This window comes from Globicephala melas, chromosome 2, assembly GCF_963455315.2.
Source record: "Globicephala melas chromosome 2, mGloMel1.2, whole genome shotgun sequence".
NCBI lineage: Eukaryota > Metazoa > Chordata > Mammalia > Artiodactyla > Delphinidae > Globicephala > Globicephala melas.
In genome coordinates, this window is record NC_083315.2 from 139,635,175 (window position 1) to 139,648,730 (window position 13,556).

General features: G+C 39.7%; 1 protein-coding gene across 3 annotated transcripts in view; it reads right to left on the reverse strand.

Moving 5' to 3' along the window:
- The window catches only part of PPP2R5E (protein phosphatase 2 regulatory subunit B'epsilon), a 199,535-nt gene that overhangs the window by 35,892 nt on the left and 150,087 nt on the right, over nt 1-13,556 (reverse strand). For all 3 annotated transcript variants that reach the window (XM_060294884.1, XM_030855176.3, XM_030855175.3), the window contains exon 4: nt 4,475-4,576. In XM_060294884.1, the coding sequence (XP_060150867.1) occupies nt 4,475-4,576 (102 nt within the window). The remainder of the gene's footprint in view (nt 1-4,474; nt 4,577-13,556) is intronic.

A 13,556-nucleotide genomic window follows, 5' to 3' on the forward strand; every position in this document is an offset into this window, starting at 1 on the left:
CCATTAAACTAAATTCCAATCATCTCTCTTGCACTTTGGATGATCTTTAACCATGCATGACTGCCTAACATCATTCATTGGCCAACTGGAAAATATTGGTTCACTGAGTTATGGAGATTTTTCAAATGTTGACACATTTCATTACATACATACATAGTATCAATAAAAGTCACATTCCTTAATACCTCTAACTTTATAAAAAAAAAAAGGCTTTAAGCTTTGGGGAGCTGTAAAGCTCAAGGTAACAGATAAAGGAAAGATACAGCTTTTCAAAATTCTAATTCTAAATTTGTCTTCAATGCTTTAATTTTATCAGTAGTAAAACAATTGTTTGTTTGTTTTAGAGAAAACATCCACCAAATACCCAAGTCAGAACAACCATAGTTTGTCAGGTATTCTTTCAAGTAAAAATGACAGTTCATGAAAAAACAGCTAGTTTAGCTTGCAGCTCAAACAATCACACAAATGTTTTAGCACAAGACAACTATTCAGTATGCAGCAGATGTGCTTTATGCATACTTTCCATTTCATCATGAAGAATATTATCTTTAATGTGTACTCAAAGGTCAAGATTTAATAAAATTAATAATTTTTGCTGCTTCTTCAAGGACATTCTTGATTGAAATTGGCTTTTTTTAAATTTAATTTAATTTTTTTTAATTTAATTTAATTTTTTTTAAGTGCATGGCAGTGAAGAATATGACTACTAGACCAGCTGGGCACAACTGCCTTATTTGTGCTAACACATCAGCAATTTCAACCACCACTGCTTTTACAAATATTAGTGCAAATGTCAACACAGTGAAAGGAGCAAATAATACAGTATTATTATAAAACTACTTTTGACCTTGCAGGCCACTGACAATTAGGTCTCAGGTCCCCCCTAAGGGTTTACAGATACCACTAACCTAAATGTGTCACACAGTGACCTTGTGACTTCAGACTCTAACACTTAATATTAGGTATTCACATTAGGATTTTACTTCTTTATAAAACTATGTTTTTCTCTCTGAATTCAGAAGAAACTTCTTTCCCAGTTATCTGAACATTGCCAAGTTGTACTTCTAGTCATAATAATGCCTGAGTTCAAATACCCCCTAGAAGGATTGTTCTTTTTCCAATAAACTAATCTTTCAACTCTTGGTTTTACAAACAGAACATCAGCCTTGTTCAAATAACCCATAAACAGGGGTTTCATCTCTCTTTTGATTCCTACAAAGTGGAGAGATTCTCATCTTCCAGGCCTGACTTGTGGGCAAGCAGGGCTTTCCAGTGGGATTGGCAAAATGTCCTCTCCCCTCTGGTCCCTTGAAAGCAGTTATGGTTTAAAAAATTTGATGGAAACACTTCAGACATATTAATTAATAAGCATAAATGTTCTCTACTTTAAGAGACAGATTTTTTAAGAGACAGATTTTACCTCAGAATCAAAAATCTCCCTTGAGTTTCTAAAGGGAAGGACTAGGGACTGCAGAGGATAAATTACTTTTCAAGGTCACATAAGTGAATTCTTCAAGGAACACGAGTAAAAAGACTTTAGTATTCTGGTTTTTCAGTCTTCAGTGTAAAGCATTAAAAACAATCCCTTAATTGTAAATGGAAGTCCTACAAAATTGTATTCTACTATAAAAACAGACCCAATTTCAAAAAATACGCAAAAAATAACCATGGGATACCAGTTTAAAAGATACCAACGCAGATAATAGAAAAGATCAAATGACACACATACAGTAGATCTTTTGACATATGTGAACTAAAAATTTGTAGATTTAATACTTTTTCTTATTTTTAAATATCCTCAAAGATCCATGATTTGTTGTAATGAGTAACTTTATACGAGCCACAATTAAAATCAGAGTGTGCAGGAGCACACAGTGAGGCAAGGAGCCTAGCCAACCACCCAACGACCATAATGTGATTTTGTTGTTCTCTACTATTGTCAGAGATTTGGTAATAAACACCGTGCTTCCTTGCAAAATGTGGGCCAGAATCAGCAGCACACTGCTAATGCTGGAGCTAAGAAAAAGTGAAAAAGCTGAAGAAAGTGCTGTTTGGGTCTGGAAAAATCGATTGTTGGATCAATCATAAAGTAAAATGTTGAATTTAGCGATGGGTCACCACGACATGAACGACCTATCACGAACAGAAAAGAAGTTTTCTTAAATATTCAACGAGGGCTCTTGCCAGTACTAAAACCACTTATTCGTGAAAATGGAAAGGTGACTGATTTGTGGAGTCAGAATATACAAAGAAAACACAGAATTCGTGAGACAAGTCAGGAGCCAGTACAAATACTTCCATAAAGCAAAAGATAGTGCCTTCTGACTTGGCCTTTGCTATAAATGAAGGTTCATTTGTGAATTTTAAGAGTAGATTTCTTTTTTTTTAAATTAATTTTAATTTTATTGGAGTATAGTTGATTCATAATGTTATGTTACTTTCAGGTGTACAGCAAAGTGATTGTTATACATATACATATATTCATTCTTTTCTCTTACAGGCTTCTTTACCTGATCCAGCCTATGTCATGTTTCCCCCTGAGCTAAAGAAGGGGAGAGAGGACAACAGGCTGAAACAAGATGTCAACACAGATGAAACCAGCCTGTTTTGGAACACAGTTTGTGACTTCAGATCCATTAAGGGTACAGGTCTCAGCATCACTCCTCACTGTTGCTTTGGTTTTAAGCATTGCAGATGAACTAATGGTTAATGTTCCTGTAGTAAAGACACAGTGTAAGCTCAAGATTTTTGGTGGCAGAATTCTGCTTAATACCTTTAGAAATTAATTTAGACCCATATTTTATAGAGTCATTAAGCTTAGCAAGGATTAACTGAAATACTGAGTTCAATATTGAGTATGATAAAGTTTATCACACTTTAGGGGAAATTTATATCTATGGCGATCATGATTTAGAGTATTCAAAAAGCTCCTGCAAATGGCAAGAATGGTCTACTCTCTCTTCTTCAGGAGGTAGACAAGACAACAAGTTGAAGCTTTGAAGACATCTCCTTCCCTGTCTTTTCAACCACAAGATGCAGGACTTTTCTGAGAAAAGTATCTTTTTTGTTTGCTTTGTTTTTTAAATTTCTTCCAGACTATACTGCACTTCTGTGAACTGGTGCCAAGCATCAAGAATAAGACATGACAAAAAGTCCATCCATTCAAAACAGTAATTCCATTTTTTGTTTTCTTTTTGGATTTTTTGTCATAATCTGGGATACACCATGAAAAGCACAAGTAGTTTTGCAAATTTCTTAGATTACAGATAGTATGTCTGGCACCTTATAAAAAAAATCAAGCATCTAAGATAGTAAATCAACTACAATGTTTTAACTAATTTACTCTGTATTTTGGCATTGGTAGCAGGAATACATATGCATTAATGCCTAGGTAAGAGTTGAGAAAACACAGCCCCTGAAAGCTCTCCACATAACTAGGGGAAAGAGCATTACATGTATATCTGCAGCAACCTTGAGCTTCCAAAGCAGGACAGGGAAAGCTGCAAATTTATGTCAATAATTCTGAAGTGGGGAAAAAAATAAACCCTTAGAATATCTCTAGGCCTTATCTCCCTGCTGCATAGTTTTCTGCCCTTCAGAAAGTCAACTAGTAACCGTGAGCACACTTCTACAAAGATGCAGTGACTTCTGCCTTAGGGTGAAAATGGACATGGTCATATTCCTTCTCTACCATCCCTTCCCTTCTCACTAGCTGTCACACAGCCTCTGAGGACATTCTAACTGAATGGAAAAATGGCTTTGAGGTTCATTACACTCACATTTCCTTGTTCTACTCATTTGAGAAATGCTGGCCTTGAAAGAGGGCAGCCAGGAAAGGAGGATGGAAAAGGTCTGGTATGGATAAGTAAATATGATACAAATGGGAAAGGAGATGCAGGGGTGGTCCTAATCTGTCCTGGCACATGAGGATGATTGGAAAACATGGCCTTCTCAGTGCAAGAGTGCAAAATTGGCCTTTGCACAAGATTTTTCTCAGCTATTGCTCTTCCTTACAACACTGTGAAATAGCTATTGCAATTTGATTTTGCCCTTCCAGGCTAAAGAAACACATTCGTGGTTATCTTGAAGACAGGCATTCAAAGTCCCCCGGGTACCTAACTGCTGAAAATGAGGTACGTACTCTGTGACCTAATCACATCTAACTAGTATTAATGGAAAATAGTTCTGTTCTTGTTTGAGCCTCCAGCAGGAAGGATCACATAGAAGCTCTAATAAAATCACTGGCTGAGCATGCAACCCAGGAGGGCCCACCCTAAAGCATTATAATGCTTATTATTTTATTCTTTTGGCATCCTAATTATCAACAGTAAGAAACATAAAAAGCATTCTCTAGCTTTCCAGTAATGTACTCTAATTTGATTTCTTGGTGAATAAGGCCTTCAGGGAATTCCCATGCTAATCAGCTAATGAGTTAATGGATCTTTCTTTTATAACAAATAGTAGTTCAAAGTACCTGTAAGTGTGGCCACGATGCCTCAAGGGTAGGTTCATCTTCTTCTGGATCAAATTCATTGCTGTCACTAGGAGGGAGAGTTCTGAATATATTGCAAGACACCTAAAAATAAACAAGCAGCAGAGTTAGCTGGAATGGAATCACCTCCTCAGCAGCCTTACACAAGGTCTTTGCAGCCAGCAGAAGGGAACCCAGACGACAGATGACAGGAACACCACCAGACTGGAAGGAAAACTCTTTCTATAGGCTTTGAGGCCAGAACCACCTCCAGGAAAAGATGGAAAACAGCAGAGCAGCACCCTCTTGACCAGTATTTGGAGTCCTTATAAGGCCTCCCCCACCCAGGTCCCTGTGATCTTATGCCTCCTATCAAAGCTTGTGCTTCGTTACTTATCAGTCAAGCGTGCTCCTAATTAATCAGTTTACACTAAAATATAAATAACTGTTAATGGGCTTCATGTATTTCCCTTCTCAGGCTTATTCATGATTTGCAAATTTACAGTTATACTAATAGTAAAATTTCAGGCATCTACAAAAAGCAAATCAGAAAAGATATTTCAGAAACTGAAGTTCTTAAAATCATATCTAATCTGTTCTCAGTTGGTTTACAAAATAGTAACAATGCCCAGGGTAAGACACATCTGTAATGCAAATTTCTACAGACCAGGCATTTCTTTACCATGGGAAATTTCCAGATTAAATCCTGGATGCTCAAAGAATGGCCATGAGTTGATAACTGTTGAAACTGGGCTATGAAGAGACGAGGATTCATTATACTATTCTACTATTTCTGCATATATTCCAAGATTTCTATAGTAAAATGCTTATTTTTAAAATGCTGTTGCTACTATTTTGCAGTAACCTACGCAGGGTTCCTTCCAATTTCTATTCTGTTTCTTGTTCTATTACTTATCTATCCTGTCCTAATGACCCAAATGTATCCTCAGATCTAAAAAATAAAACAGGGGTGGGGAGGGAATTCCCTGGTGGTCCAGTGGTTAGGACTCTGAGCTTTCACTGAGGAGGGCCCGGGTTCAATCCCTGGTTGGGGAACTAAGATCCTGCAAGCCACCGCTGTGGGCCAGGAAAAAAAAAGGAGGCACGGGGGGGAGAGATTGCACCAGAAGCCTTTGCTGGACTTTCTGTATAAAGTAGAAAATACGAAGCTATGATATGTTGCTCTGAAAGAGGGAAAAAGAAAGGCTTCTGGAGGCCCATATAATCTGAATGTGTTTACTCATTCAACAAATAATTATTAAGTGCCCATTATGTGCACACACTGTTCTGGGCACTGGGACAATAGCAATGAACAAAGCAGAGAAAAATCTGTGCCTTCCAGGAGTTCATATTCTAGGTAAAGTCATGATTATCCCTATTTTCTAGATATGGAAATTAAACCCAGATGTGTAAGCTCTGGAAAGAAGATTTGATTTTATTCTAAGCTCAATGGGAAGACACCAGTGGATCTAAACAGGGAAGTGACATGGTTTGATTTTTACTTTAAAAAAAAAAAAATCACTCTGGCAGCTATGTATAGAACAGACAGGAAGGGTACAAGTTAGAAGTCTGTGGAAGTGGCAAGATATGATGATGGCTAGCAGAGAAGACAGAAATAGAATGATTCAAAATATATTCTGGAGGTAGTATTTGCTGCTGGCTTGGATGTATGGGGTGAACGAAAGGAAAGATTCAAGGATGAGTCACAGATATAAGGTCATTTACCAAAGATGGAGATGACTGGGGAAGGGAAGTTTTCTTTGTTTCCTTGCCTTGGTGGGGAGATCCAGAGATCCAGTTAGAAATATGTTAAAGGAGCAATATCCAGGAGCCAATCAGACACATGAATCTGTACCTCAGAGCTGGACAGGTCAGGACTGGAGACATACAGGGACTCAGCAGCATGCAGACGATATTTAAAGCCATGGGACTAAGGGATCTCCTTGGAAAGGAATGAATAGAAAGAAGGGAAAGGACCCTGAAGTATCCAACATTTAGAAACCAGACAGGAAAAAAAAAAAAAAAAGGCCAAAATAGGCAAATGAAAAGGAGTAGGAGGTAGGAGAAGAAAACAGTAGAGTAGGGGGGGTCTTAGGAGCTAGGAGAGAAGAGTGTCTTAAGAAGGAAAAAGAGGACAACAGCAGCAAGTGTTGTTCTGAGGTGGACTAAGATGAGCACAGAGCAGCACTGAAGTGGGTACTGTCATTCCCCAATTTACCGCTGAGGAACGAGAAGCATGGATGTGGAGATCTGAGGTTACCATTAGTAACCAGCAGCTATGACTGAACCCAGTCGTAGCTGCTGGTTACTATACTAACACTATAGTGGAGCTGTCAGGCTCCACTATAGTGTTCTAGAAAAGTGGGCAGACTACCTCTTTGGCTCTCCTTTAGCTTAGATGACTGAAAAAAAAAATTATCGTATTAGAACATTTTTGCTATGGCTAATTACAGCATGCACATTCATATTATTTTACTTTGGTTCCTTCCAATGATTATTAAAAATTATGTTTACAAAGAAACTGGTGACTTTTCAAATAATCATCAACCAATGACTTCTCTTCAACCAGCCAGTCATACTGTAATCAAAAGAGCAAAAATCGGGCTTCCCTGGTGACGCAGTGGCTGAGAGTCCGCCTGCCGATGCAGGGGACACGGGTTCGTGCCCTGGTCCACGAAGATCCCACATGCCGCGGAGCGGCTGGGCCCGTGAGCCATGGCCGCTGAGCCTGCGCGTCCGGAGCCTGTGCTCCGCAACGGGAGAGGCCACAACAGTGAGAGGCCCGCGTACCGGGAAAAACAACAACAACAACAAAAATCTGGGTAAAAGGACACAATCTTCTGTTTCTCTGAACTCTCTGACACATTAACACTCTTATGTGCCCATCATGGGCTGCAGCAAGTATTTGTTTGCATATATGTCTCTTCCCACTAATTAGGAATATGCAATGTCATATTCACATTTGTTTTCTTGGCACATATGGGGCATCCAATAAATGTTCACAAAATAAAGGTTTGGATATATAATAAAACTGTATGTTTTGGTTTTCCTTTAACCAAATTTAAATTTTTGAGTGATTTAGTGATTATCTAACCTAAGATGTTTAACTCTGCACAGTGTTCTAAACCTCTCTTGGTCAAAGCTTCATCTCTCAATTATCATCACATCAAAAGAATGTTGAATTGTGTAAATAATCCAAACAGCAAATAGTTCTAAAGGCATGTACATCTCACTGAGCCACACACTGCCATATCTTCAGATCTGCCTTCCTTACGACGCTTTAGTATACTTCTAAACATTTAGTGTACTACTAAGCATTCACCATGAGTAATGAGGAAGCAAGGATCTATTAGGCTGGACAATTAATAGTCAACTCAACTGGTGAAGTAGTTCTCTATCACAAATGGAAAGAATGTCAAAGCAAATCAAGTGTCACGGAAAAGGCCAAGCCTTTGACCGTGCCTAGCACATAACAGGTGCTTAATAAAAATGGCATGAATGAATGAACCATTGCTCTCATCCTTGAGAATCTATCCTAAGAAACTAATCTAAGACAAGACTGAAAAAACTACTTAAAGCAGTCATTTGCAACATTCTCCAAAGAGTGTAAAACTGGAAATAACCTTTATGTCCAACATTAGAGACGTATATCTATTTAGTAGATCACTGTGTAGCACTGAAGATGATTGCTATATTGAAGCACAAAGAAATGTTAGAAATAAAGATTTAGGGGGAAAGATGATGTGACTATAATGGTGTGACTAATTACAAAGATAAGAATGAAAATGGATAACTAAAGGGAAATTAAGAAAAGCTGTATTAAAGCAAGAGAAATATGGATAAAACAGTAGTTGCTGTTTATCCTCTTGGGACACACCAAATTAGTCCTAAATCCATAAAAAGCATAAGGTATCGACATGCAGTATGTGAGTTATACTTTTAATTTCAAGATGAAAATGCGCTCTTGAATTTGAACAAGATTATTACCGTCAGGAGAGTTAAAAATTAGTGCTGCTCACAATGCCTAGAGTCTAGCTCATGAATGAATGGTTGAAGGACTGAATGACGGGACCACTTTAAGTATACATTTGAGCTCCAAAATCATGAGTGTAAAATTGGGTCATCCTTGAATGGGCTGGGGGAAAGGGGCGGGGGAGAGGGGAATCCTCTAAATCTCCTGAATTTTCTGCAACACTTTGTATGTGTGAGCCCAACTGGGGAAAAGATCCAGTTGACTTCACAAGATTTTCAAAAGACTTCCAAGATCTAAAAATGGTTAAAAACCACGGTACAAAATAATAAATTTTCATCCATTAAATCTTCCTTTATGATGGCAGCCACTTCTGATTTATAGCCCAGGTTTTAAATGGATTATTAAGTAGCTAACATTATTAAATAGGTAATGCTAGTTGCGTGCTATGAAAATGTATCATGACTACAAGTAACCACCAGCATCACTCCTCACCACAGAGCAGTACTGTAAAGAGTCTATATAGCTAGAAGAAAATGCATCCAGGTATTTATAAAGTCACAAACTATCTCTATTAATATATTTAAATATATGAGGCTCTAGCCCTAAGCCTTCTATTTTATTCCTTAAAACACAAATTATCAAAATAACTAAAAGAAACAACCCAATCGAAAAAGGGCAGAAGACCTAAATAGACATTTCTCCAAAGAAGATACACAGATTGCCAACAAACACATGAAAAGATGCTCAACATCACTAATCATTAGAGAAATGCAAATCAAAACTACAATGAGATATCATCTCACAACACTCAGAATGGCCACCATCAAAAAATCTATTAACGATAAATGCTGGAGAGGGTGCGGTGAAAAGGGAACCCTCTTACACTGTTGGTGGCAATGTAAATTGGTATAGCCACTATGTACAACAGTATGGAGATTTCTTAAGAAACTAAAACTAGGGCTTCCCTGGTGGTGCAGTGGTTGAGAATCTGCCTGCCAATGCAGGGGACACGGGTTCAAGCCCTGGTCTGGGAGGATCCCACATGCCACAGAGCAGCTGGGCCCGTGAGCCACAACTACTGAGCCTGCGCGTCTGGAGCCTGTGCTCCACAACAAGAGAGGCCGCGATAGTGAGCGGCCCGCGCACCGCAATGAAGAGTGGCCCCCACTTGCCCCAACTAGAGAAAGCCCTTGCACAGAAACGAAGACCCAACGCAGCCAAAAATAAATAAATAAATAAATAAATTTTAAAAAACTAAAAATAGAACTACCATATGACCCAGCAATCCCACTACTGGGCATATACCCAGAGAAAACCATAATTCAGAAAGAAACATGTGAGGGAGACCTTCAAGATGGCGGAAGAGTAAGACGTGGAGATCACCTTCCTCCTCACAAATACATCAGAAATACATCTACATGTGGAATAACTCCTACAGAACACCTACTGAACGCTGGAAGAAGACCTCAGACCTCCCAAAAGGCAAGAAAGTCCCCACGTACCTGGGTAGGGCAAAAGAAAAAAGAAAAGACAGAGACAAGAGAATAGGGACGGGACCTGCACCAGTGGGAGGGAGTTGTGAAAGAGGAAAAGTTTTCACACACTATGAAGCCCCTTCACTGGCAGAGACGGAGGGGGAAGCTTCGGAGCCACGGAGGAAAGCGCAGCAACAGGGGTGCGGAGGGCAAAGCGGAGAGATTCCCGCACAGAGGATCGGTGCCGATCGGCACTCACCAGCCCGAGAGGCTTGTCTGCTCACCCGCCGGGGAGGGTGGGGGTTGGTTGCGTGAACACAGCCTGAAGAGGGCTAGTGCGCCACAGCCAGCAGGGAGGGAGTCCGGGAAAAGTCTGGACCTGCCTAAGAGGCAAGAGACCACTGTTTCAGGGTGCGTGAGGAGAGGGGATTAAGAGTGCTGCTTAAAGGAGCTCCAGAGACGGGTGAGAGCCGCGGCTACCAGCGTGGACCCCAGAGCCGGGCATGAGACACTAAGGCTGCTGCTGCTACCACCAAGAAGCAGGTCACTATCCACACCTCCCCTCCTGCGAGCCTGTGCAGCCCGCCACTGCCAGGGTCCCGTGATCCAGGGACAACTTCCCCGGGAGAACACATGGCGTGCCTCAGGCTGTTGCAACGTCATGCCGTACTCTGCCACCGCAGGCTCACTTGGCATCCGTACCCCTCCTTCCCCCAGGCCTGAGAGAGCCAGAGTCCCCAAATCAGCTGTCCTTTAACCTCGTCCTGTCTGAGGGAAGAACAGATGCCCTCAGGTGACCTACACGCAGAGGCGGGGCCAAATCCAAAGCTGAGCCCCTGGGAGCTGTGCGAACAAAGAAGAGAAAGGGAAATCTCTCCCAGAAGCCTCAGGAGCAGCGGATTAAATCTCCACAATCAACTTGCTGTTCCCTGCATCTGTGGAATACCTGAATAGACAACGAATCATCCCAAATTGAGGAGGTGGACTTTGGGAACAATGATATATATATTTTTTTATCCCTTTTTCTCTTTTTTTTGAGTGTGTATGTGTATGCTTCTTTGTGTGATTTTGTCTGTATAGCTTTGCTTTTAACATTTGTCCTAGGGTTCTGTCTGTCCATTATTTTGTTTTTGTTTTTAGTACAGTTTTTAGCGCTTCTTATCATTGGTGGATTTGTTTTTTGGTTTGGCTCCTCTCTTCTTTCTTTTTTTTATTTCTTTTTTTATTACTTTAAATTTTTTTATTCTTAATAATTATTTTTTATTTTAATACTTTATTTTATTTTTTTTTCTTGCTTTCTCTCTCCCTTTATTTCCGAGCCATGTGCTGACAGGGTCTTGGTGCTCCGGCTGGGTGTCAGGCCTGTGCCTCTGAGGTGGGAGAGCCGAACCCAGGACATTGGTCCGCCAGAGACATCCCGGCTCCATGTAATATCAAACGGTGAAAACTCCCCAGAGATTTCCATCTCAACGCTACGACCCAGCTCCACTCAATGACCAGCAAGCTACAGTGCTGGACACCCTATGCCAAACAACTAGCAAGACAGGAACACAACCCCAACCATAAGCAGAGAGGCTGCCTAAAATCATAATAAGGTCACAGACACCCCCAAAACACACCACCGGAGGCGGTCCTGCCCAGCAGAAAGACAAGATCTAGCCTCATCCACCAGAACACAGGCACTAGTCCCCTCCACCAGGAAGTCTACACACCCCACTGAACCAACCTTAGCCACTGCGGACAGACACCAAAAACAATGGAAACTACGAACCTGCAGCCTGTGAAAATGAGACCACAAACACAGTCCTAGAAGAAGAGGAGAAAAAGAAAGGGACAGAGAAAATACTTCAACAGATTATAGTTGAAAACTTCCCTAATATGGGAAAAGAAATAGTTAATCAAGTCCAGGAAGCACAGAGAATCCCATACAGGAAAAATCCAAGGAGAAACACACCAAGACACATATTAATCAAACTATCAAAAATTAAATACAAAGAACAAATATTAAAAGCAGCAAGGGAAAAACAGCAAATAACATAGAAGGGAATCCCCATACGGTTGACAGCTGATCTTTCAGCAGAAACTCTGCAAGCCAGAAGGGAGTGGCAGGACATATTTAAAGTGATGAAAGGGAAAAACCTACAACCAAGATTGCTCTACCTAGCAAAGATCTCATTCAGATTCGACAGAGAAATTAAAAGCTTTACAGACAAGCAAAAGCTAAGAAAATTCAGCACCACCACACCAGCGTTACAACAAGTGCTAAAGGAACTTCTCTAGGCAGGAACATAAGAGAAGGAAAAGACCTACAATAACAAACCCAAAACAATTAAGAAAATGGTAATAGGAACATACATATCAATAACTACCTTGAATATAAATGGATAAATGCTCCAACCAAAAGACATAGACTGGCTGAATGGATACAAAAACAAGACCCATATATATGCTGTCTACAAGAGACCCACTTCAGACCTAGGGACACATACAGACTGAAAGTGAGGGGATGGAAAAAGATATTCCATGCAAATGGAAATCAAAAGAAAGCTGGAGTAGTAATTCTCATATCAGACAAAATAGACTTTAAAATAGAGACTATTACAAGAGACAAAGAAGGACACTACATAATGATAAAGGAATCGATCCAAGAAGAAGATATAACAACTGTAAATATTTATGCACCCAGCATAGGAGCACCTCAATACATAAGGCAAATGCTAACAGCCATAAAAGGGGAAATCGACAGTAACACAAACATAGTAGGGGACTTTAACACCCCACTTTCACCAATGGACAGATCATCCAAAATGAAAATAAATAAGGAAACACAAGCTTTAAATGATACATTAAACAAGATGGACTTAATTGATATTTATAGGACATTCCATCCAAAAACAACAGAGTACACATTCTTCTCAAGTGTTCATGGAACATTCTCCAGGATAGATCATATCTTGGGTCACAAATCAAGCCTTGGTAAAGTTAAGAAAATTGAAATCGTATCAAGTATCTTTTCGAACCACAATGCTATGAGACAAGGTATCAATTACAGGAAAAAATCTGTAAGAAATACAAACACATGGAGGCTAAACAACACACTACTTAATAACCAAGAGATCACTGAAGAAATCAAAGAGGAAATCAAAAAATACCTAGAAACAAATGACAATGAAAACACAACGACCCTAAACCTATGGGATGCAGCAAAAGCAGTTCTAAGAGGGAAGTTTATAGGAATACAATCCTACCTTAAGAAACAGGACACATCTCAAATAAACAACCTAACCTTACACCTAAAGCAATTAGAGAAAGAAGAACAAAAAAACCCCAAAGTTAGCAGAAGGAAAGAACTCATAAAGATCAGATCAGAAATAAATGAAAAAGAAATGAAGGAAACGATGGCAAGGTTCAGTAAAACTAAAAGCTGGTTCTTTGAGAAGATAAACAAAATTGATAAACCATTAGCCAGACTCATCAAGAAAAAAAGAGAGAAGACTCAAATCAATAGAATGAGAAATGAAAAAGGAGAAGTAACAACTGACACTGCTGAAATACAAAGGATCATGAGAGATTACTACAAGCAACTCTATGCCAATAAAATGGACAACCTGGAAGAAATGGACAAATCCTTAAAAAA